Raw genomic sequence first — 25,073 nt, forward strand, 5'->3', positions numbered from 1 at the left:
CAAGACAAGGCTGCCCACTATCACCACTCCTATTCAACATAGTCTTGGAAATCCTAGCCACAGCAATCAGGCAAGAGAGAGAAATAAAAGGGATCCACATTGGAAAAGAAGAGTAAAAGTGTCACTATATGCTGATGACATGTTACTATATATAGAAGACCCTAAAAGGTCCACACAAAAACTACTAGAGCTGATCGAAGAATTCAGCAAGGTAGCAGGTTACAAGATTAACGTTCAAAATCAGCTGCATTTCTTTACACTAACAATGAATCAACAGAAAAAGAAAGTAAAGAAACAATCCCCTTTAATATAGCACCCAAAGTAATAAAATACCTGGGAATAAATCTAACCAAGGAGGTGAAAGAATTATACACAGAAAAATATAAACCATTGATGAGGGAAATTAAAGAAGACTTTAAAAAATGGAAAGATACCCCATCCTCCTGGATTGGAAGAATCAATATTGTTAAAATGGTCACACTGCCCAAGGCAATCTACACATTTAATGCAATCCCTATCAAATTACCCAGGACATATTCCACAGAACTAGAACAAATCATAATAAAATTTATATGGAACCATCAAAGACCGAGAATTGCCAAAGCACTACTGAAGAGAAAGAAAGAGGCTGGAGGAATAACTCTCCCAGACTTCACACAATACTATAGAGCTACAGTCATCAAGACAGCATGGTATTGGTACAAAAACAGACATATGGACCAATGGAACAGAATAGAGAGCCCAGAAATGAACCCACAAACTTTTGGTCAACTCATCTTCGACAAAGGAGGCAAGAATATACAATGGAATAAAGACAGTCTCTTCAGCAAATGGTGTTGGGAAAACTGGACAGCAGCATGTAAATCAATGAAGCTAGAACACTCCCTCACACCATACACAAAATTAAACTCAAAATGGATCAAAGACTTAAACATAAGACAAGATACAATAAACCTCCTAGAAGAAAATATAGGCAAAACATTATCTGACCTACATCTCAAAAATGTTCTCCTAGAACAGTCTACTCAAGCCATAGAAATAAAAGCGAGAATAAACAAATGGGACCTAATGAAACTTACAAGCTTCTGCACAGCAAAGGAAACCATAAGTAAAACAAAACGAAAACCTACGGAATGGGAGGAAATTTTTGCAAACAATGAAACCGACAAAGGCTCGATCTCCAGAATATATAAGCAGCTCATACAACTTAATAAGAAACAACCAAACAACCCAATCCAAAAATGGGCAAAAGACCTAAACAAGCAATTCTCCAAGGAAGCCATACAAATGATCAATAGGCACATGAAAAAGTGCTCAATATCACTAATTATCAGAGAAATGCAAATCAAAACTACAATGAGGTATCACCTCACACCAGTCAGAATGGCCATCACTCAAAAACCCACAAACGACAAATGCTGGAGAGGCTGTGGAGAAAAGGGAACCCTCCTTCACTGCTGGTGGGACTGCAGTTTGGTGCAGCCACTGTGGAAAACAGTATGGAGATTCCTCAAAAGACTAGGAACAGACTTATCGTATGACCCAGGAATCCTGCTCCTGGGCATATATCCAGAGGGAACCCTACTTCAAAAAGATACCTGCACCCCAGTGTTCATAGCAGCACTATTTACAATAGCCAAGACATGGAAACAGCCTAAATGTCCATCAACAGATGCCTGGATAAAGAAGAGGAGGTATATTTATACAATGGAATACTATTCAGCCATAAAAACTGACAACATAACGCCATTTGCAGCAACATGGATGTCCCTGGAGAATGTCATTCTAAGTGAAGTAAGCCAGAAAGAGAAAGAAAAATACCGTATGAGATTGCTCATAGTGGAATGTAAAAAAAAAAGAACATAAATACAAAACAGAAACAGACCCATAGACATAGAATACAAACTTGTGGTTGCTAAGGGGATGGGGGGTGGGAAGAGACAGGCTGTGAGTTCAATATTTGTAGACACTGACAGGCATATGCAGAATAGATAAACAAGATTATACTGTATAGCACAAGGAAATATAGACAAGATCTTGTGGTAGCTCACAGTGAAAAAAATGTGACAATGAATATATGTATGTTCATGTATAACTGAAAAATTGTGCTCTACACTGGAATTTGACACAATATTGTAAAATGACTATAACTCAATTAAAAAAAAAACAGTGAATGAGGAACAGAGACTTTCTCAAACAAAAACTGAGGGAGTGTGTTGTAGTAAACCTGCCTTCTAGAAATGTTAGAAGTTCTTTAGAGAAAAGAAAGATGATGTAGGTCAGAAACTCAGGTCCACACGAAGAATTGAAGAACACTGGGGAAGGGGTAAGAAAACATAAAGCAAAAGCTTGTAGTGTTCTTGTTCTTAATTGACCTATTGAACGATAATGAAAGAAATCAAAGGATAACTGAATTACTGGAGAAACATCCCACATTTAAGGATAGGAGGCTCACTATTGTTGTGATGTCAGTTCTACCCAACTTGACCTACAGGTTCAGTGCCACCTCAACCAAATCCCAGCGGTTATTTTGTAGACATCGACAAACTGACCCTAAGGCTTGTGAGGAGAGGCCAAGCACCCAGAATAGCCAACACGACACTGAAAGAGAAGGACAAAGTCAGAGGACTGACACCAGGCAACCACAAGACTTACTACAAAGCTGCAGTTATCGAGACGGCGGGGTACTGGTGAAACACTGGCAAAAAGGTCAGTGGAACAAAACAGAGAGCCCAAAACAGATGCCCCCTCAACTGGGGGACTCGGGGTGAGGACGACGTGTCCAGGCAGGCTCACCAGCGGCAACAAACGGCCCGCCTGGCGTGGGTGCTGGTGAGGGCCATGCGTGTGTACGAAGGGGCAGCAGGGGTGGGGGGAGTCTCCACATCCTCAGTTTTGCCGTGAACCTAAAACTGCTCTAAAAAATAAGGTCTGTTAAAGATTTTAATAAGTCGCGTAAAAAACCCATTCACGGTACAGTTGGGAAAATGTGAACACTGTGTAGGTCATGTTATGAGGCCTTTTCAAAACTTTAGTTGTGAGAATGATATTGTGGTGATGTTTTAAAACAGGGTCCCTAACCTTCAGGGAGGAATGGTGTGTGATGACACAGTGTCTGAAGCTTTTTAGACAGGAAATAATTGGGGCGGGGGGGCCAGGAGTGTAGCTGTGAAAGGACTAGCCGCGTGTGGAGGACTCTTGGCTGGGTGATAGGTACATGGGGGTTCATAATGCTATTACCACCACCTTTTATGTGTTTAAAGCTTACATGATGAATAAAAAGATAAAAAATAAATTCCTGATGAACCAATGATTAAATACAAAAAGTAAAATAATGATTTTGTTTAAAGTTATTAAAATGGAACTGAGAAAATATCAACTAAAACAATCTGAAAAACTTATAGATGAATTAAATATAATAAATAAGAATTTTTCAGCATAAACTGAGGAACTCTAAAGTCCAGCTTTGGGACACCTGGTTGGCCCAGACTCCTGGCAAAAGCAAAGAGAAACCCTTTCTGTAGGAAGATGAGGGCACCTGCGGTCTCGCACGGTTCCTACCAGCAAGCACAGCTGTCCAGCAGAACCAGGCACAACAGAGACAAGGACCAGAGGGACAAAGGAAACCAAGAGACCCCAAGGGACGACCTGGTACAGCGACGCGCACAGGCGTCACACCGCCAAAGCCCGAGGGAGCAGCTGTGACGGCAGAGCGAGAGGGGCCGGCCTCCCGCAGGGCAGAGCCGGCACCGACCTCGAGAGCTCAAGCACAGGCTTAACAGCAGACTAGGCGCTGCCAGGAGAGTCAGTGCACTTAAGTGAAAACGTCCACATTCAAGTCGAGAAAGGCTTTTCTAACGGAAAATACAGAGGAAGGAGCAAGACGTGAAGGATAAATGAGGACACACGCTCCTGCGAGTCTCTGAAGGAGAGGAGAGAAAATGGACAGAGGCAGCTTCTGAAGAGACAGCGCTGATCATTTTTCAAAAGGGCTCAGAGACAGGTTGAAGGAGCGCGAGCAGCGTCGCACACGGCAGACAAAAAGGAGCCCACCCCCGCTCCGGCGGCGAGCGGGCCGCAGAGCACAAAGACAAAGACACTGCCTGGAGGCAGCAAGGGAGAACTACTTTCAGAGGAGAGGCCCGCGCCTCTGAGCGGGGACACTGGGCTGGAGGGGTGCTCACCCCCTGCTACCTGCACCCACCCAGACCTGGAGACGTGCTGTGGGAGGCGGGCAAGTGGAGGGCGGACCAGAGCCAGAGACCTGGTGCAGCAGCGCTGGGAGGTGGCGCCGCCCGTGTCGGGATGCCGTGACCCCCGCCCAGGTCCTGCCTGGCAGGCGCCCCAGCCACCTCAACCCTGGGACGTGCTCCTGCAGGCAGGGGGTCTTCTGAAAGACCTGGGTCTGTGGGGATGGTCAGATGCGCCCACACCCCCAGGGAGGAGGCGGGAGCAGCCACTCACGTCCAGCTTCATCAGGGTGAGCAGGTCCTTCTTGGCAGCTCTGAGGATGGCATCTGTCCTCCCATTGGCTGCAGTCTCGTCCGAGCTGCTCTCCGAGTAGCAGAAGACAGCGGAGGGTGTCTCTGTCACAATCACGCTCTTCTTGGACTTGAGAAGAGTACCAGCAGAGCCATCAGCAGGGCTGCGGCACGGGAAGGCTGTGGGAGGCCCAGCGGGCCTGGGCCCCGCGGGGCACAGGCTGGGCACAGCCAGGACCGGGGTGGGGGGGGCCTACCTTGCTGGCCGCAGTGCTCCCAGGGCGCTCCTCTGCGTGTGGGCGGATGCGGGCGTGGTCACATGCCACTCTGAGGTCTGAGGTGGTGGAGGTTATGCCACCTACGGAGGGAGGGGGACTCAGGACACATGCTGGCTCCCTGGACACGTGGGCCCCGTGCACCCACCCAGGCAGGGCTGGCTGAGTGCAGCCCGAATCCCAAGCACACAGACCCTGTAGGTGAGAATGGAGACAGACCCACTTCAGGCACACCCAGAGAGCTGTGTGACAACTCCTCAGAAATACAAATGATGGGAAGGTCCCGGTCTAGACAAAATGGGGGTTGGGTGGGGCAAACCACAGCTCCCACCGGGCCAGCCAGAACCCAGGGCAGGAGTCACGGAAGGGCCTTTGCCTGGTGACTGTAGGGTCTGCCTGTGGTTTGTGTGGCTTTGCCTCAGTGCTTTCCTTCCCGTGGCCAAAGAATGCAGCTTACATGAAAAAGTAAAACATGAGACTGTCACCAGGAACTACAAAGACCGACCCCCAGCAATTTTTTAAATGTCATGTCTCACAGGAAACACGCAGCTCTGGGAGCTGCTCTCTAATCACAGTGACAAGATTTTGAAATGTTTAAAGCAACACAGCAGTTAACAATACCGGTCTTGTCCGTCCTGAGATACTGTGGGTTCGTTACACTTACTGTGACATTACATTATTATATGATGTACACTAACATACGATATACTACTATACACCACATTATTGCTTTTATTATTGTTTACTACTAATAAGCCAAAATATTATGATTCCAACATCTAATTTAAAAATAAAAACCCAGCCATACTTCCTGGGATAAACACAGGAAAGCATTAAAAGTTGCGTATTTCTGTATTAAGCTGCCATCATAATCATATGGTCTATGAAAATTAAAACGTTGAGTATCGTTGGCCAGTGTATCAAATTTGACCCACAGCTTGTTGACTCTGAGGAGTGGAAGCCAGGGACACGGGGGACTGACGGACGGTCCGGCACCCCATCATACCAGGGCTGGAGCGTCCATGGATTCTGGTATCCACTGGAGGTTCTGGAACCAACCCCTATGGGTGCTGAGGGAAGACTGAGCATACCTCTGACTTTTGCCAGAATCATGTCCATGAGAGTGTACAATGTACATAGGCCAGAGGAAAGGTAAGCCTCTACCTGTATGGATAGTAACTGGATATACTCATGGAACTGGATAATTCATCTTCAAATTTTGTTATATGTGAATTGCTATTATTTTCAGTTATCTATCATTTAATATCATTTTATTTCAAAAATTTCACTGAACAGATTTTTTAATACAGTGGGTCAGCTGAGCCACACAGAAGAAATGTGCCACGACACAGACAAAACAGTCAATTCTAGAGAGATGCGTGTCAAGAGGAAAATATTAAATCTTAGAGGCAGACTTCCTAAACAGGACACAGAATGTATTGACCACAGAAGAAAAAATTTGGCCAGTTGGACTCTATTCCTATCCACCTAAAGGTACCATTAAGAAAATATTTGTAATACAGACATCCAGCAAACGGCTCACATAGAGAAAACCCAAAGAACCCCTGTTAGACAAACAGCAAGGCCCTCTGGGCAGCACAGGGACCTGTACTCAGTACCCTGTAATAACCCACAATGGGAAAGAATCTGGAAAAGAATATATATGTGTATGTGTAACTGCCTCACTTTGCCGTACACCTGAAACTAACACGACATCATAAATTAACAACACTTCAATTAAAAGAAAGCACTTGGGGGAAAAAAGAGCTCCTATTAACAAGAAAACAAAAGACAACCCAAGGGATAAACGGGCAAAAGACCACGGAGCCCACCCCAGTGGAGAAGGAGGACCTCAGGCTCACGAGTTGTCGAGAAGATGGGGGCAAGAGCCACAACGAGGCCTGACTGCAGGGCCCAGAGGGGCCACACGAAAAAGACGGAAAACTGCACAGGCTGGGAAGGAGGACTTCCTGTAAGCGGTGTGGCCCGTGAGCTGTGTGGTCTGTAAGACAGCAGAGGGGGCAGGTGCAGACACCTCCGGGGGACAGCTCTGCTACAGTGAAAGCAAAACCTGGGTGGTGGCCAGGGGGCAGAGGCCAAGGAACATCTGTCTCAGTGGAGGCTGTGGCACGTTAGTAGCCAGCGGGCAGAGCCAGGCTCTGGGGTGAGGGTGGCGCTGGAGCAGCTGCTCTGGCAGTGGCAGGAGGGGCACTGGGGGCAGCGTGTGGGGAGGAGCCTGCAGGACATCCAGGCGGCAAGACGCCCCCCGTCTGGGGTGGGACAGAGAGTCCTTTACCTGGTGGGGCCGAAGGGGCCTGGTGAGCTGCCTGCACCTGGCTGTGCTCGTCTGCCATCTCCTCGTGGACCGAAGGTAGCGGGACGGAGTGGCTCCTCCTCAGCACAGTGGGCCCAGAGGCCACAGCACAGCTGCTGCCACGGCCTGCTGGGAGGACACGGCGTGAGGCCGGGCCTCCACGCCCACAGCACACACACCGCGGGGCCGAGGCCCGGGCCCTGCACCCTTGCCCCTCAGGTCATGTCCTCATCACCTGTGCCCACCTGCCCAGGTGAGTGACAGCAAGTGCCAGGCTCAGACTCAGGCCCTGCTCAGCCCTCTCCAAGGCCGGCCAGCTGAGCACTGCGGGGGAGACCCCACCAGCCACAGCTCCTGGCCCCACAGGTTACGGAACCAGGACAACCGTCCAGGAGAGTCCCTCAGCAACTCTGCTGAGATGGACTTCACATACTTTGTTTGTAAACAACCGGTGACGTGTCCGCCATAGCGGACAACAGCACGGTAGCATGGCTGTGTGTACACAATCACCCCGGAGGTGACTTCTGCCCAAGAAGCCTCAATGAACAATTTTTTGCCCAAATCCAGGCCCCTCTTGAGAGCTCAGAGCAGTGCAGCCAGAGCACAAAGCTTTTCCCCCACAGGAAAAGCCAGATCCCCCGCAGAGCCGGGGAGACAGCTGCTGAGCAAGGGCGGGAGGGAGGCTGAGGCCGTGGGAGGTCAGGTGCTGGGGCAGGGGAGCGATACCTGGCTCGCAGGAGTCCTGGGGCTGCAGGGGCCTCTCGAGCCGCTCCTCGGGGCTGTAGCTCATCTGTCTCCGGGCCTTTCCAGCAGCCACGCTGGCTACAGTCACGAGGGGGATGGCCTGGCTTTCCTGAGACACGAGAGAGAAGCCGGCTGCTCCTGGCTGTGTGGGCTATGCCCCCGGGAAGTAGTGTGAAGCCCTTGAGAGAAGCCACACTTGAGGGGCTGAGGGGAGGCTGGGGCCAAGCAGGAAGACAGCTGCCTTTAAGGCAGTAAAGGCCCAGCTTAGTTTCATCTTGGCAACCCTGTCGTGTCCAAACAAATGTCAAAACTGTCAGAAGCCCTGCTCTTCATTGAGAAGAAAAACAATGTAGAAAACAAAAGGATTTGCTCTAAAATGTCGGCAAACGATGGCAAAGCCTAAAGCATCACCAGGCCCTGGAGCACACCCCACGAGGCGCAGGGGCTAACAGCGGGTGCGTGTTCAGGGTTGGGCGCCGGGCCTGCGCGAGGGCTGGGGACAGCGCAGGGCCACATGACTTCACATTAAGTCTCAGCAGAGTCTGTGGGGAGCGAGTTCCTCATCCGCCTCACAGCCATCGGATCAGCCCCACCAGCCTTGACAGTGGGGGGCCCCAACCTGCTCCCGCCCCCACGGAGAGGGGGGCAGGCTCTCAGCACGAGGCCCTGTCAGGACGCCGAGTGCACTCACGGGGTTGAAGAGTTCAGTGGTCAGGCCCAGGTAGTTGTGCAGAGCCAGGAACGTGACCCGCTGCAGCCTCACCATGATGATCTGGGGGAGACAGGCCCACACGGGCTCACAGGTCAGAAGCCCCATCGCAGACAACTCCCCTGGCCCCCCAAGGTGTGACACTCGGGGCAGAAGGAAACTCCACATCATTTTTGACAGTTTTCTCTAAATCTGAAGTTACTTCAAGTCACGAAGTCTAATAATAAAAAGAGCTCTTTATGGGCAGTGAGAGACCCGAAGTCCTCTTTGAGGTTATCAGCATTAAACTTTACTGTAAAACACATATTACAAGTTTTTTAAAAAATTGCCTTAGCTCCTCCTACACCCGCTGTGTTTCCAGCACTCGGTCCTGCCAGTGATGTCAACTCCACTATTCTGGACTTGGCCTCACGGCTATGGGACTTCGGACACTGGAGGTAAGACACTCAGGGCACCAGCCCTGCACCCCCCGAGATGCCCATGGCAGCAGCAGACACTGCCTGGAGAAGCTACCCACCTGCACCACCCTCACCAGGGTCTCAGGATATTTCTCAAAAACCCCTTGAAAAGCCACGGCTGGAAGGCGGAGGATGGTGGACTGGACGGCAGCACGGGCGGACACGGTTTTGTACGGTGCGGTGTGGCCCTGGAACGACAGCCCTGTCAGCCTGCTCTGGCCTCTGGGCCTTCGGAGCATGGCCCTCCCAGCCCACATCCCAGTCTCCAGCGTCACAGCTCATCTCACAGCCCTGCTCTCCAGAAGGGCGCCTGGGCCCCTGCAAGGATCACCTGCCCAACAGCTTGGCCGGGCCTGTCCCGCCACAAGCTGGCTCCACGTGGCCAAGGACCCAGCGGGCAGCATTCGGTTTCCCTCTTCTGGGAACTGGCCGGCACTGGAGGAGAGATGAGGTTTTTTGTTGCAATATCAGCCCACGCAGTGACCTTGGCCCTTCTGGTGCACAGTGCTGAGTCCCGCTCCCACCTCTGCTCCCACCGCCGCTTCCTGGCAACCACCAGCTCTTTTCCTTTGTCACAGTGTTGCATGAATGGAAGCACGCAGGCACGCCCTTCCCCAAGAAGACACACTTGAGGCTCATCACGCTGTCCCTGCGCAGGGACTCCATGCCCTTGGCTGGTGAGGACTCGGCCGCCCTAGGGGTGCACTTGTTTCCTCATCCCTCTGCCAGTGATTTCCAGTTTGGGGCAACTAAAAGTGAAGCTAATATAAATATTCACATGCAGGTTTTTGTGTGAACAAAGTTCTCACTCTTCTTGCTCAATATGGAGGAATGAGTTACAGAAACCCTGGCTACAGCTGGAATCTGAACAGGCCTGCCAGGCTTGTGTCTGTCACTTGCTAAACTTCAGAACAAGACCAGGAGGCCCGCCTGCACCCTTCGTGAGCTCGCGCGTGTCTGTGCACATGTGGGCGTGTGTCCTGTGGGTGATTTTCATACCTCCTGACGTATTGCCAGATTCGGTTTGTAGAAGCACTCTATTTAATTGACTTAGGACAAACATGTGCTGATAGGGATTGAAACACAACAGAAATGGCTGAGTGCTCTTTGGGTTTATGTGATCTGGGCTTAATTTTGGTGAAGGGAACTTTTTGGGGCCGTTGGTTTAAAACAGGAATGTTTTCGGAGTTAACAACACTGAAAATAATGCTAGCATACAGCTCTATTCCACCTGGGCTTACTGGTCAGGTAACTCATGTTGTCTTTATTATAAAACTTGTCAGCAAGGAAAATAACTTTGTAGGATGAAATTTTTCATGCATAATTTAAATGTGACTGATGTTCCAAGACAAAAAAATAAAATAAAATAAATTTGACCGTTGAAGACAGTGAACTGAATGGATGTGGATGAGACAAAAATTTCTAGTAAACCCTTTAAATAGCTTCCCCACATCTTTTTGGTCCTCTGAAACCTTCCAGTTTTGCTAAGTTAAATTAAATGACAGGTAGTCATTAAATATCTAGATCATTTCCAAATAAGATAGAGTACTGGAGCATTACCAAAAAGTTCACCCCCCTTTGGCTTCCTTTACAAAGGAACAAAAGATATCGGAGTTTGTTGATAACATGTTTTGTGCCATCTTGGAAAACCTACTAAAGAAAGTTATCTTTGCCTGCAGTGAGACTGACCGTTTCAGAATAGGAAAGAGGAAAATAAAACATACTTCTGTTATGGGTTACACTGGTTACCAATACAGTCAGAGTATACTTTGCATGATTTCTTTTTTTAAGTTAGAAACATTACTTTTCTCCCAGTTTTATCAAGGTATAACTGGCATACAGCATTGCATATGTCTAAGACATACACAGGCATCATGAGACGGTGACCACAGTATGTGCAGAGAGCATCCATCATCTCACAGAGACTCAAAAGAAAAAGGAAAACCTGCTCCCTGTGATGAGAGCTCGGAGTGGCTCTCAGGACAGCCTTCACGTGTCACACACCGCGTGCTGGACACTGCGTCCCTAGTGCTTACTTATCTTATAACCAGAAGTCTGCACCTTTGACCACCTTCATGTAATAACCTCTGCCCCCGACTCCCACCTCTAGTAACCAAGAACCGGCTCTCTTTTTCTATGAATTTGTTTGTTTTTGAAGTATAAGTGATCTACAACAGTATGTTAGTTCCTGGTGTACAACGCAGTGACTTGACTTTTCTATATGCTACAAAATGATCACCACTGTATGATTTCAATTTCTTAAATTTATCAGCATTTGTTTTATGGCCCAGAATGTCTTGTGAACGTCCCATGGGCACTTGAAGAGAATGTGCTTTGCTGATGTTGGGACCAGTGTTCAGTAACTGTTCAGTTAATTACTTTATCGAGCTGGTCGGCGGTGTTGCTCAGGCTCTCTGTCCTCTGTTCTGTGGGCTGGAGCCGCGGGCCATCTCTCCTGTCACCTCACCAGTCTCCATCCTGCTGCTGGGAGAACACCCGCTCAGGTGTGACATCTCCTTGGTGCGTGTTACCCCCCACCCTCAGAATCACACCTCGGTTTGGGGTCGACTCTATCCGACAGTCCATCTATCTAATCTCTGTACTTAGAGTGGGTTTCCTGGAGTCAGCAAATAGTTGGATTTTGGTATTTCCATCTAATCTGGCCATCATTTAAGTGGTTCATTCAACGTTGTACTGATGTGGCCAGGTTTTCCAGAGGACGCTGGGCTTTTTTAGCAGGCTATTGAGCTGACTAGGTTCAGACCCCAAGTTCTGTCTCACAGCCCCGGGGCTGGGTGCCAGTGTCTCTTGGTTTTCAGCGTGCTGCCCCCCATGCTTTGCTCCTGCCAGCACAGGCACCCCTCAGGGGCTGGGGGTTCGCCTGAGAGCCGGGCTGAGGCTGAATCCTAGCTCCAGTCTCACTGTCCGTGCTGGGCTGCTCTGGATGTGAGACCAGAGTTTCTGTTGTCATCAGCAGGAGAGAGGGCTGCAGTGGTACCACCCTGCCACAGAAGGACTCAACTCTATTTTATTTTTGTTAAGAAGATAAAATCTCAATGTCCTTCTTCTTTGAGAGCCAGAACGAAGAAGCCTAATACACTGCCAGAGACAGCAGCTCATCGGCGTGAGGAAGCTCGCTGCCGCTGTCACAGAGAGCCCTGTCTCATGTCCACTCGTGAGGCCAGGCGGACAAAAATTCAGACAGGTGACACCTGGTGGACATGCAGTCTCCTGACGTGACTGTCCTCTGAAGTAAGCCGGGCAGACACCCCTTCCTCCAACAGCCCTGCACGGCGGAAGCACTGGGCGTCCAGCGCCGCGTGTACTCAGGGAGCTCCGGACTCAGTGACACGGCTTCTGCTTGGAGTCCCCTGGGCTCATTTCAAACCCTTTATAAAGAGAAGGCTGTCCCGTAAGAGAGCCACAACCACACCACAAGAAATACAAGCACAGGACAGCATGGAGCAGTCTGCTGTCGGGCGTCCAGCAGGGCGATGGGAGGCCCACTGCAGGTTCCCTGCCCTCTTCGTGAGCCCAGGGATCCCAGCTCGGGCCCCCACACCGGTGTGGCACTTGGCGGCCTCTGCAGGCTCACAGAGGCAGATGGTCTGTCTCAGACTCGGCCTCACCCCATCCAGGCCATCTCCACAGGGGCCTGTGTCGTCAGCACTCCCCCTACTCAGCAGCAAGCCAAGCAGCCAGGAGACCAGGAGGAGCGCGGGAGGGATGTGTCCACGAACCCCAATGAGGCAGATCTCATCTGTGTTCCAGAATCGGGGAGAAAAGTGTATGTGTATGTGTTTGGGGGGAGGGTGGGAAGAGGAAATGAGGACTTAGCAGCTGATGCTAAAAATAGCTCAAAATGACTTGTTGATTAGAAAAACGGTGCCCTCAACCTCACCTAGAATCGAGAAGCTTGAAAGCCACAGGAGAAGCTGCAGCCAGGTGCACACAGGCTTGGTACACGCCTGCACGTGTCTACAGATGTCCCCTGCGGTGCCGGGCACCGCAGGAAACACTCATCGCAACCCGGATGCCAGCAGCGGGGCAGCAGCGCAGACGACTGACCAGAGCCACGCGTGCACGTGGCGGGAACGTGTGCTGAAGACCCCACGCGGACCTCGGACACTGCAGGAGAGGGTAGGTAGCATGACGCCACTTACGAGCTAGTCGTGAAAATCACACCGCCTCCTTCAGAGCACCCGAGAAGATCCGGAAAAGCAGCTGCCCCCAGGAAAGGGCAGGCGGGGCTGAGCGGCACCGGCACTACAGCTGGCCTGAGTCCTGGCAGCCGGGCGGCCACACTCAACCTGGCCCACGGCGCACCCGAAATATTTCATAACGCGTCTGTAAAAACTAAAACAATGGGGGGTGGAACTGCAGGAAGGTGGTCAAGGGGCACAAGCTTCGGGCTGTAAGAGAAATAAGAGCCGGGGAGGTGACGGACGGCGGACTGCACGGCGGCTGCGGCCACCACTGGGTGTGTCTACAGGAAGGCCGGCGAGAGAGCAGGTCCTGAGAGCGCCCATCACAGGGGACTTTTCCTTTCTCTCGCATCTACAAGAGATGACGGATGTCAGCGAAGCCTCCTGTGGTGCCACTCACAACCACGTGAGTCAGACCACCATGCTGTGTGCCTTAGACCTTCACAGGGACAGGCGTCAGTGATTTCTCAACGAAACAGGAAAAATAAATAAATAAAAGAAGAATCAAAATCCCCTCAGTGTCAAAAGAACATATTGTTGCTTCAATTGGAAACACTCACGTAAAGCCCATCCCCATTAAAGACGGAGTCTGCAGGGAAGGGCCGGTGTCTCCTCCCTGGTGGGGCACACGCTCTCCTCCGCTCTACTGAGAAGACACAGCCCTCAAAGAAGGAAAACGGGAGCTAGGCCCACATGACACACCAGCAACATTCCGGAAGCTGGGGGAACCGAAAGGCATGGTGGCGGCGGCTGGAGCCAAGGGGCCGTCTAATGAAAGCAGAAACATTCTCCAGGTCCCCCCCACGCCCCGCATCTGCCCGCGGGGTTCTCCTGCAGACGGTGAGGCAGCCGGGCATGAGCACCAGGACCTGCCACCTCACACCTGGGCTGGTGGACAGTGTCCCCCTGGTTGGGGTGCCCAGACTCCTCCACCTCCAAACCACTCCACCCATAGCAGGAGACTGGCAGAGGCCTCTGTGGGACTCTGCCCTGAAAGCCAGAGAAAAGCCCCCTGGCCCTCCTGCTGGGACCTCCAGGGGATGAGCCCTGAGCACACGCGGGCTCACAGCCAACTGCCAAGTAGCTCACACCGTTTCTCTTTTTACAATGAAGCCACACAGCAACTGCTCAGGGGCAGGTGCAGGGCAATCCCAGCACCCAGAGTACCTTCCATCTCCCCGGAGCCCTAGCCAACCTAACCCTGTCGGGCCGCATTAATCTGCCTCTGGTGCAGGGTGGGCAGCTCAGGGCGGAATCCCGCCCACCACCTGTTTCTGTGAATAAAGTTTCAAGGGAACACAGCCGCGCTCATTCACGCTGGGACGGCAGAGCTGACGCTGCGGTAGCGCCTGCATGGCTGGCCTCCTCAGGGCTCTGTCAGCCGCCTGCGGCCATCTGAGCCTCCCTCACTTGTGTCTGAGCCTCCAGGAGGCGCCCTCGGCCAGCCTCTCGGGCACGCACTTCTGCCCGGCTAGTTTGCGTTGGCTATGCAGCCAGGCGGGCACAGGCGTCCCTCTCGCACGAGTGGACCGCTGGGGACAGGGAACGCCCAGATTGAAACGTGAGAGCAAATAAACAGACGAGAAAAGAGCCAGAGATGACGCGGGGAGCAAAGAAACCTCATCTTACTTCACCCACGAGAACTATTCACTGAGGAAAAGAAGCTCCTGAAACAAACAATATGACAGAAACTAAAAGCTCAATGGAAGATTTGGAGAGTAAAGCTAAGAAACCTCCTAAAAGTACAAAAGAAAGAAAAAGTGTAGAATGAAGATAATTCTAGATCCGTAAGGCTGCAAACTTGTCTCCCTTGAGCCCTCCGCAAGGACCCAGCAGAGGGTTTGCTCTGCCAAACAAGGAGACCAGGAAAGGGGAGGTGGGAGCCAGGCCCAGGAGGGAAGACAGGACACCGGGAGGCTGGGCTGCACGGTCCGGAAGGTCAGACGGAGACAAAGGACAGGGCCCAGGGGCTTCTCCGACTCACAGAGCACTGGGCCAGGGAGCCAAGCACACGATGTACAGAAAACTCAGCAAATGAAAAATGAGGCAACTGTTAACTCCAGGGAAAATGGAAAGGAAATCCCCTCCAGGCCCCACAGGTTCGGCTGTCGACAGTGTCCTGCAGGTGGAAGGAGACAGAGAGGCCAGTAGGGCACTTTTCGCAGCAGGAAGTCGACACGAATCTAAGATGAGAGAATTACAAAGCAGCAAGAGCAGCAGGCTGTGCAGAGGAGCCGGCAAGAGCTGGAAGAGGCCCTTCTGGGGCGGGACGGTGGCACAGACAGCTGCAGTCACAAAGCGCCAAGTGTGTTCTAAGGATTTGTTCAGGTTATTTTGGTAAGAATAAAAATTTTTTAAAATAACAAACACAACAGACGTCCGGTAAGGCAAAACTGATGTCCTTCCAAATGATCATTTACCCCAATATAGAATTATTTTCTCCCAAACATCGCCCCATTCTCTTCTCCCCACCCCACCCAGGAAACAAGACTCCTGCCCCTGGGAGGGGCTGTGCGACACTGACGCTGGACGAAGTGACTGCGGAGGATGGGGGACAGTGGGTAACGCCCCACGGTGCTGCCACCAACGGCGCTCCACCCAAAGTCACAGTGGACCAGGACGCCGGGAACAAGAAATAAGAGAAGGGCTCTAACCCCGTTCGTTCCAAAGCTACTTGAGGGGGAGAGGTGCAGAGCCAAATAAGGCCCTAACCTACCTGCAAATGGATGCAGCACATCCAGGCCTCCTGGCCGCTCAGACCCACAGAACACCTCAGATTCAGACGTGCAGCAGCCCCACAGAGTCACCCTCTCTGGCCCAACCTGCACATCCAGGTACCCCTCCCAGCACAACGCTCCAGGCAGGAGGGGGTCCCTCTCCCCCTGGCCAAGCGCCTTACGAAGACATACCAGGTCCTGCAGGAAGACAGTGCATGCCTCCACCCAGGCCCCCAAACAGCTCAAAGCACGTATCTGCTGGTCTGACAGGGGCGGGAAGGATACACTGGACACCCCCAAAGCCTCTGTTTGGGGCCTGTCATGCACGTCACACACCAGAACTTAAGGCTGGACTGGAGGACACCCACAGTGGTCCCACCAAAGTGAGTGTCACACAGCTACCCCAACAGCTGGCCCTGCATGGGTGCACCCTTGCCAAGGTTCTGCCTGATTGCCCTCGAGATCGTGCAGTGTCTGGAGAGACTGAGGTGCAAGCCGCCTCACACACAGCTGAAGATAAAAGCAAAAGGCACAACATCCAAGGACAAGATTAAAGTCAAACACACCTGAGTTACAGAGGTGCATGCATTTATCAAAACTCAGCTACATACACTTGATTTGTTTTATCATATGCAGATCTCGCTCAGAAGAAAAAGAAAATTAAACAACACTAAATTCTAGTTAATGGGGAGGGAATGTGGCACCCTGAGCTGAGATTTTTTTGTAGCTGGTGATGAGCATATAGATTGATTTTACTATTTTGTCTACTTTTGAACATGGTTTCATAGTTGAAATATTCCCTGATAAAAAGTTTAAAATTCACAAGCTAACATGAGATGCCGTGTTTTAACTGACTGGACTAGCAAAGATCAAACATGAATGGCTCCCTAGTTGGTTAAGGATGAAAACCAAGCACCCCACACATGCCTGGTGGTTCAGCCTTTGTGTGGGGTGGGAAGTGTATCCCCTGACCCAGCAAGTCTCCTAAGGACTTGCCCTACAGACTGGCCCTCAAATGCAAGAAACACTGTCCGCACGAGACCACTCACTGCAATAACGAACGGCAAGAGCTTGGTCAACCGAGAGATGCCAGTCAGCAGAGACCCAGGGGGGCCTCATGGGAAGGGGCCTCGGGCAGGAGGCAGGGAGAGAACGCTCTCACCGTGGGACGCCTCATGCCTCTGAAACTTGAAGCACATGCACGTGTGACCCGCCCAAAGAATAACCATCTAAGAGCCAACACCAAGCTCTCCTGCAACACCCAGGCACAGCTGTTCCCTGGCACACAGCTGACCGGGGATCCTCCTGTCCTGGGTCAGCTCTCGTCCCTGGAGTGCTGGCCGTGGTGCTGAGGGGCCTGTTGTCCGAGCGAGTCTGGGCAGGCAGGGGCGGGGAGGGGGGGATACTCACCGTGATGACGTCCAGGACGCTGAGAAGACTGTGGACGCTGTCTCCAGCCAGAACCTCTTTGACCACCACCTCAGTGCCATCCTGCACTTGGGAAGCAGAGCCGAGTTATCCACTGTGTGAGGCCAGGCCAGACCCAGGCCAGCTGGGCAAACCAACTGCTACCACCGCTGCTCCAGGGGGGCAAAGGTCGCTCCGAGCAGACTTGTGGGAATGCGGTATGAACAGCTCAAAAGCAGAGAGCAGAAGAAATGAGGATGAGGCACAGGAACAAAGAAGCCAGCCCAGCATGGCCTCTCGGCCCCGTGGCTTGTCACTGCTGGGTTGATTGCCTGAGTGAGTTTGCTGGCCTAACTAAAAGGGCTGTGAGGACCAAATTTAGTTATTCTCAGCATAAATAATAGCATTTTGACATATCATTCCTCTGGATTAAGAGAAAGAAAGCCCTGCAACGCTGGTGATTTAATACAAGAACTTCATCTCAGCACAACCCAGGAAAACCCCTCTGAACTTGTTCAAACCCAGCACTGGTCAGTGTCCATGAGCCCGTCCATCTGGCCCAGAGGCTAGGCGTTTGTGGGGAAGGCCTCCCAGCTGGATGACATTGAGGCCCCATCTGGAGGCCATTTCCTTTCTAATTACCCCATTAGGTCGGCGCAGACAAAGCTGCACCTGTGAAAACCATGCCCTAACAATGCCATGGTCGAGAAGCCCGAAGGACACACAGGCGCCCTCCTGGGTCAGGGCCCCTGGGGCCGGCAGGTGGGGACTTTCAGGAGGCCCGGGATTCCGTAAGTGTCTATGGCGGGAAGCCTGGGTTAGTTCCCGCCTGGAAAGCAACACACCCTTAGCAGGCCTGGCCTGGAGGTCACCCCCTGGCAACTGTGATTCACAGGTATAATCCCACAGAGGTAGGAAGCAAGAAGTCAGCGTCCAGCTGAATTAACTTGATGAGAGTTAAAATTAATTATAATCTGAAGGCTGAAAATAGGCCGGGATGTGACCGATCATGGCAGATCAGCACTCAACCACTGAGGTTTCCGAGGACGTGGGAGAGACTTTTCAAAACGCTTCCAGCCTTGGCAGTGAAGTGCAGAGGTGAGCCCGGCGCATGGAAGCACGTGTGCAGGCGGAAGTGAGAGCGCCCACGGCAGCAGCTGCGCCCCGCCTGCGGGTCGGAGCCTGCCTTCTCCCCACAGAGCTAAAACTTGAAGTTTCGCACTAACTTGTCAATGGAAAACAGAAACAAGTTTGAAGCCGGCCGACCTCCGAGTGAACACATGATAGACCCCTAGCCTGCCCGCCAAGCCTGAGGCCCTCACCGTGTCCTGGGTGCAGACTTCCAGCCGCCCGTCCTGCACCACGTAGACGCTGGTGTCTGGCTCCCCTGGCCGGAAGACATACTCCCCTTCGAGAAGCTGCACAAAGACCATGTGTTTGCAAAGTTCCAGGAACAGAGGCTTCTCAAAGTGACCCAGGACCCTACAAGAAACAGAGCGCACGTGGGACACCTTCCGGGAAGGAGGGAAGGAGAGGAGGATGGGAACAGGCCACCCACCCTGCCGGCCAGACCACAGAGCCAGCTTTCAGGGTCTGCAGAGCCCACAGCACAAGCGCCTGGAATCACCATCAGGGCAGAAGCTCAGACTCAGGAATTCCCCTAGCCGTTTTCCCATCAGCTCACAGAACCCTCTAGCCACGACTGTGAGCTGGAACCAGACGCACAACCAACGGCCGGGAAGGAAGAGCCAGCGGAGGAGGGTGTCCAGGGAGGCGGGGGCCAGACGCTCGACCTCCCATCAGCCACGTGCTTCCCGCACTCCCTGCACCCCCCTGAAGATGAAAACGCCAACAAGCAACAGACACACAGAGAAGAACCGACCAGGAGGCTCTGCTCACCGCCCGGAGGGCAGACACGGCAAGAGGAAAGGAGCTTTGCCGACCGATGAGAGAGATGTTCACACACTGGGGTCTGGGGACGCCGCTCCGGCTTACACGTGGGTTAATGTGAATGTGACGCTGACCACAGCAGCCTGCGTGAGGCCCATCCAGCAAGCACTGTGCATCTGCTTTCGTTATTAAAGGAAAGGGTCAGGGGTGAAGGGCGTCCAGGCTGAAACTAAAGACCAAGTGCCCCTCCTCCTGGGACGCCAGTGCCGGCCCTCCTTCGATGCTGACTCCCTTCCGGGTGCCAGGGCCACACCGACTCACTGTGTCGTGTTGATGTGGTTTTTTGGAAACCTTGAAGGAAAGTATCCCTGACTTATTTGATGTTCTTTGCTCTGACAAGGCATAAAACTGTGCTGAAAACTATGCTTCTCTGGAGCAGCTCCTCAGAGTTATCTGTGAGGCTGTCTTTCCGGCTACAGTTCTTAGGTTGGTCTCAATAAAACTGTTTTCTATTCCTGTTACAAACTGTTTATTGATTACTTTCATTGACACAAGCATCAGCGGCCACAGGGAAAGGAAACCTCGGAGGCCAGGCCAAAGGCAGTCCCCTGGCACAGCGCAGGCACACACAGGCCTCCCGTGTCCACCTCCTCTCTTACCGAACATTTTTCAGCATGTACAAAACTTCTGACGGCAGGTGGGAGTTCTTCACGTCAAACTCCGTGAGGTCAGCCTCCAGCAGGGAGGGCGGGGGCTCCTTTGGCTGCAGGGTGGGGTACTCCTTCTTGAAACGTAGAATCCTACAAGGCAGAGACAGGTGCATCTGGAGGAGAAGCCCACAGGGTTCAAAAGCAGACAGGGAAGCCGCAGGCAGGACATGCGTAGGCTCGCTAGTGCCCATGGGGGAAGGTGGCTGGGATGAGATGTGGTCTGAAGGGCACTCCCAGTACCTCTTGGCCAAAGACAGCACCTTGGTCCTCTTCCTCACCCGCTGCCTGGGGGCGGGTGTGCTCCCCACAAGTGTGTGGGGGAGTGTGGTCACCTGCAGGGTGAAAGGGGGAGGCCAAGTCTGCATCTGCCACTGGCCAGATCCAATTCTCAGCCTCAGGGTCAGTCCCAGCCCTCAGGACCTGCCCCACCTCTAGGCCTGACGCCAGCCTCCGAAGTCTGGCCCCACCCTGCCCACCTGCCCAGGAGAAGAGAACAATCCTTGGTGCTGTTGACAATGATGCTGCACGGCTGTGTCCCCAAACAGCCAGGGCTCTGATAGCCTGAGTCCCCAGGCCTGTGTCCCCTTGGCCTGAGGTGGATGCTCCCTACCTCACACCCATCAGGCTGGCATGGTGACCCCTCCCCTCCAACCCAAGTGCCCTGGTCTGGAAACCTCTTCACCCTTCCTCATGGCCAAGGCCCAGTGGACTGCCCTGAACATGGTGCTGAGCAGCACAGAGGGCCTGGCCCCAACCTGGGTATTGGCCGGCCCCCTTGCACAGCCACTGCCCCCTGCTGTCCCTCAGCTCCCCGTGGTGCCAGCTGTGGTTGTCAGGGTATCCTTCCCTCCAGGGTGCCCCAGCACCTTAGCTCAGCCAGCTCACTGCTGCACAGGCCACAGTGGGACCACCAAGGGACAGATCCCCCATCCAGCCACACACCAGGCCTTTGAGACCTGATCGGGGTCACTCGTGTGGCCCTGCCTGAGCCTGCGGCAGGCCCGCTCACCATCCCTGCACCAGAGCTGGCCCCTGCCACACGGAACAGGCTGCAGGGACCACAGCCTATCAGCAGCTTCCACTGAGCGTCCCTGCCCCTGCCTGACACTGGTGAGGGTCCACGAGAGGACACACCCAGGACCCCTGTCTGATAGTTCAAGTTCTCTGCAAAGAGCATGGATTGACCGGATTAACCGAGTAACCTGAGAAAAGTAGCAAATGGAAGATATTTATAATAGCAGCAAATATTGTAAGCGTGCACTGTAAGCACAGTGAGGCTCGGGCAGTCTGATGAGCCTCTTCTGCCCTCAGTGGGTAGGAGGGGGCTGGGGCCAACCAGCAAAGTCTGTACCAGGTTGCTTATCCCCAGGACAGGTGCCTGACACTGGAAAATGAGGCCCTGCAGCTGCCACCTCGTGGGTCCTGGCCCTAAATCCTGGCAGGATGACCAACCCCAGCCCCGGAGCCAGGCCCCTCTGTGCCATGCACTCCAGGGAAGCTCCCGAGAGGGGCTCTGCCCTCTTTCCCAGCTCATGTCCCCTCTCATCTCCAAGGCTGCAACCCAGACCTTCCAAGCTCTGGAGCCCCGCCCAGCCCCAGGCACAGGCCAGCAGGAGCCAAGGCGTCTGAGGGGTGGAGGCCGGGGTGTTGCAGGAGGAGGGCGGCCTATGTGCCGGGGCCGCAGCACCAGTTACCTTCCTCATGATCTTCCTGCCGTAGAACATCACTTTGTCTCTCTTCCGGAACCTGTACTGAGGAGTGGGCTGCACCTGTCCTGCAAGGGGAGCCAAGGGGCCGCCTGAGCCCAGCCAGGCAGCCGCAGGGCAGCGCTCTGCAGGCTGAGCTTGCTCTGCCCCGGCGGCACCACGCAGCATCTTGCCCCAGGGCTGCGACACACTGTGCAGAGGAAGCGGGAACTGTGTCTCTTCTTGGAAGTGACAGCCAGGAAAGTTGAGAACCGACTCAAAGTCTCATGGATTCGACGTGCTCAGCCTCAGCCTGGACTGGCCATCAGTTTCCGACAAATGCCACCACAGGCTTGAGAGCTGCCAGCAGCAGCTCAAAACACGTGGCAAGTCACCCAAACCTCCCCCATCCCTCCAAGCCCTCCTCCCCTTCCCTCTAGAGCCAGAGTCTGAAGCAAGATACTCACGGAATCGGCTAACCCTTCTGTATACAAAAAAGATGGTGATGCCAACAAGAGTCAGGGCCAGGAGAACTCCAATGGCAACCCCCACCAGCTGGGCGAGATCACAGACAGAGCACCCATCAGCAAGGCCGCCATGACCCTCCCAACCCCAGCTGGGCACAAAGGGCCCCGAGCAGCCAAGGGTGAAACAGGCTGTAGGTCCCGGGGCCCACCCGTCACCCAGAGCACGTGAGGTGGTTACCATGGTGGACTGGGAATGCTGCTCCGTCAGCTGCAGGCCCCAGGACCAGAGGGTGGCCCCCAGAGAGAAGCCCTCCTGGAGGAGAAGGCTGCCATCAGGGAGGGCCGGGACCAGCACAGCCCTGACCTCCCAAGGCAGTGAGAACAGAGCTGCGCGTAGGGAGAAGTCAGCAGCCCTGGAGTCCTCCAGAAAGAGGCCACCTTCCAGGATGCTAAGGCCCTCTAGCACACCTGCTCAGGGGAAGGGCACCCTGGGAACGGCTGGGGCCAGCCACTGTGCTGCAGTGACAAACGCTCTGGGCATCATCAGTGCATCTGAGTCCTGAATCCTCAGCTTTCCAGGTCCTTAGGCACAAGTCCAGAGGAGTGAGCCCAGCCGGCCACAGGGGGTGCAAGGGCCACCCCTCAGTGCCCTCTGGTCACCAGCAGGACCACGCGCTGCTGGCCCCAGGCCAGACAGAAGCCCACACACCAGCAGGGCTGAGAAACCCCAAGGAGCCGACTGGATTTTGAGAACATTAAAGTCCAGCTCACAGCGGAGAAGGGCTACCAGGGAAGGAGTCAATGGGGGCTTCAGAAGTCCAGACCCCAGGGAGGGAGGGAGGAAGGTAAGCGAGAGTGACTGTGGGATGGTGAGTGGGCACTCACACAGAGGATGCCGGCTGAGGATGGAAATGATAAGAAACCAGCCAAACAAGTAGCTCTTCTCCTCTCCTCCTGGTACCCACACTCCTCCTCCCAAGCAGCCAGGAACAGGATAGGGCTGGGGTGGAGGGCTTTTGTTAACCTCTCAAGTTCCTACACAAGTGCCAAGGACTAAAGCAGCCTTCCCAGTCTTCCAGAGAGCCGGGATCACACACAGCGTCGTGTGATCCTTGGAGCTCAACCACCACTTGGGGGGCAGCCAGGGCTGTCCAGGGAGGGGTCGCAGAGGTGCCCCATGACCTATTTACAATCTCCTGTGGTTGGGCATCTCAGAATTTTCAGCTTTTCAGAGTGGTTGCAATGCATTTAATTTTCTAATTTAGGAATAAAGGCCTTTGTGATGTGGCTACAGATGTCCCACTGGGAAAAGGCCTTGAGTCAAAAAGCAAGCAGGCTGCCTCAGGAGAAGCAGGAACTGACAAGTGTGCTCTTGGGGACAAGGAGGGAGGGCCTCAGCCCTGGCAAGGGGAACAGGGGCCCCACATGCCACTCCCACACACTGCAGGCTTGAAGGAGCTGCCGGTAGGGCAGATGTTAAAAGGACACTCTCTCCTCATCCAGAAATGTACCTCTGGGCCCGCGTCCTCCTCTTGCTCCATAGCTAGAAGTGAAACAAACAAAGTGAAAAGAAGAAAGGCTGGTTCCGAGCGAGTGGCCCCCCGCCTCATGCTCACGTGCAGAGCAGTGCTTCCAGCCCGTCCCCTGGGCTCCTTTCCACATTCTCACTGAGAGGAAAACCCTGATGAAAAACTGTTCTCCGTGAAGAGAAACTCATTTCAGAAGCAATCAGGGTCACTTTCCTTTCAGTAAATAGCCCTGGTGCGAATGCCCAGGAGCCCAGAACTGCAGCCAAGCCTGGGGCTCCTCTCTTCGCCAGGCCAGTAAAGGGCAAGCGAGGCCGCAGTTCCGGGCCTCGGGCGGGCACTGGGGCTGGGGCGGGGTGTGCGGCCATGGCCCGCTGTGAGCCAGACCCTTTCTAGTGGCCTGTGCCAGAGGGTTTCCCATCTGTGGCTGAGCCCTGGCGTTGGGTGTGTGGGTCCAAGGGGTGGCGAGCTCGGGGACCAGCCCTGCACACCTGGCTTCTGGGCCCTGGGGAGGAGCCAGGTCTAGGCCTTCACCCTGTGGCTCCCAGGCCCCTTAGAAGGGCGACAGCAAGAGAGGGTTTGTCTCTTCCAAAATCCCGCCCAGAGAAGTCAGGGAGCAGAAGGCAGGTGCGGGGTCTCGGTGCCTTTGCTCACCGGTCAGACGTCCTGGGTCTGCCCTGTCCCAGGGAAACCCTTTCTTCTCAGATTCTCCTTAAGGGCCAGCAGCTCCCTGACCCCACTCTGCTGCCCAGTCCTGGCCGGGCCGTTCTCGCCCTGGCCCCAGGCTGGCCGGAACCCTCACGCTCCCCACCACCCGGGCAGCCCGGCACCTGCCACGGAGCGGAAGCGCCTTTCGCGGCTCCACCTGACAGGCCCACAGGCGCCGGGACGCTGAGGGGCCGGGCCGGCGGAGCTGGCGGCGCGAAGGCTGGGGGGCAGCGGTCTCGGGGGCCTGGTGGCTAGGGGCGTAGCGTTGGACGGTTGTGGTTGGGGGCCGTCGGGTTTGGGGGACCCTTCGGGTTGGGGGGTCATGCGAGGCGAGGCCGCCGGATGGGGGGCGTCCAGGTTGGGCCTCGGGGTTGAGGACTGTCGAGTGGGGGGGGCCGTTGAGTGGGGAACCGTCGGAGTTGCGGCCGTCAGGGCCGAGCGGCCCTGTGAGTCAGTGTGTGTCCCGGGTGGGCTGGGAAGCCGATGGCTACCCCTCCTCACAGAACCGGACCCCCGGGCCTGCGCTTGGCGGCGACTCACCGGGACCGCGCGCTCCCGACGCCCGCGCTCCCGTCTCTCCACTCGAAGCCCCGCCCCCCCCACGCCCGCGCTCCCGACAGCCCCTCCCGGTGCCCGGATTCCGCCTTGAGGCTCCGCCCCCGGCGGCCGCGCTCCCGACGGCCCGCCCCACGCATTGGCTGGGTCCCCGCCAGCCCCGCCCCCTCGCAAGGCCGAGGCTGCACATTGGGTGCGGCACAGCCAATCGGAGCCACTCTC

The 25,073-nt window shown here is 54.1% G+C and overlaps 1 protein-coding gene across 8 annotated transcripts in view; it reads right to left on the bottom strand.

The window, feature by feature from the left end:
• The window catches only part of PNPLA7 (patatin like phospholipase domain containing 7), a 45,928-nt gene extending 20,931 nt beyond the window's left edge, over positions 1 to 24,997 (bottom strand). Inside the window, exons 1-15 of one of the 8 annotated variants that reach the window (XM_032479036.1) lie at positions 24,837 to 24,994; positions 23,574 to 23,605; positions 22,301 to 22,375; positions 22,063 to 22,150; positions 21,605 to 21,684; positions 20,151 to 20,242; positions 19,860 to 20,000; positions 18,633 to 18,792; positions 17,314 to 17,394; positions 9,041 to 9,169; positions 8,506 to 8,586; positions 7,797 to 7,923; positions 7,053 to 7,199; positions 4,739 to 4,839; positions 4,465 to 4,611 (exon numbers count right to left, since the gene is read on the bottom strand). In XM_032479036.1, the coding sequence (XP_032334927.1) occupies positions 4,465 to 4,611; positions 4,739 to 4,839; positions 7,053 to 7,199; positions 7,797 to 7,923; positions 8,506 to 8,586; positions 9,041 to 9,169; positions 17,314 to 17,394; positions 18,633 to 18,792; positions 19,860 to 20,000; positions 20,151 to 20,242; positions 21,605 to 21,684; positions 22,063 to 22,150; positions 22,301 to 22,375; positions 23,574 to 23,603 (1,479 nt within the window). In that variant the 5' untranslated portion in view covers positions 23,604 to 23,605; positions 24,837 to 24,994. Of the gene's footprint in view, positions 1 to 4,464; positions 4,612 to 4,738; positions 4,840 to 7,052; positions 7,200 to 7,796; positions 7,924 to 8,505; positions 8,587 to 9,040; positions 9,170 to 9,312; positions 9,417 to 9,505; positions 11,378 to 17,313; positions 17,395 to 18,632; positions 18,793 to 18,868; positions 19,185 to 19,209; positions 19,331 to 19,859; positions 20,001 to 20,150; positions 20,243 to 21,604; positions 21,685 to 22,062; positions 22,151 to 22,300; positions 22,376 to 23,573; positions 23,606 to 24,242; positions 24,775 to 24,836 lie in introns of those variants that run through there. The other 7 variants (XM_032479035.1, XM_032479034.1, XM_032479038.1 and 4 more) reach the window with 7 other exon arrangements.
• Between the last annotated feature and the right edge of the window lie 76 nt (positions 24,998 to 25,073).

The sequence above is a fragment of the Camelus ferus genome, chromosome 4, assembly GCF_009834535.1.
Source record: "Camelus ferus isolate YT-003-E chromosome 4, BCGSAC_Cfer_1.0, whole genome shotgun sequence".
Classification (NCBI taxonomy): Eukaryota; Metazoa; Chordata; class Mammalia; order Artiodactyla; family Camelidae; genus Camelus; species Camelus ferus.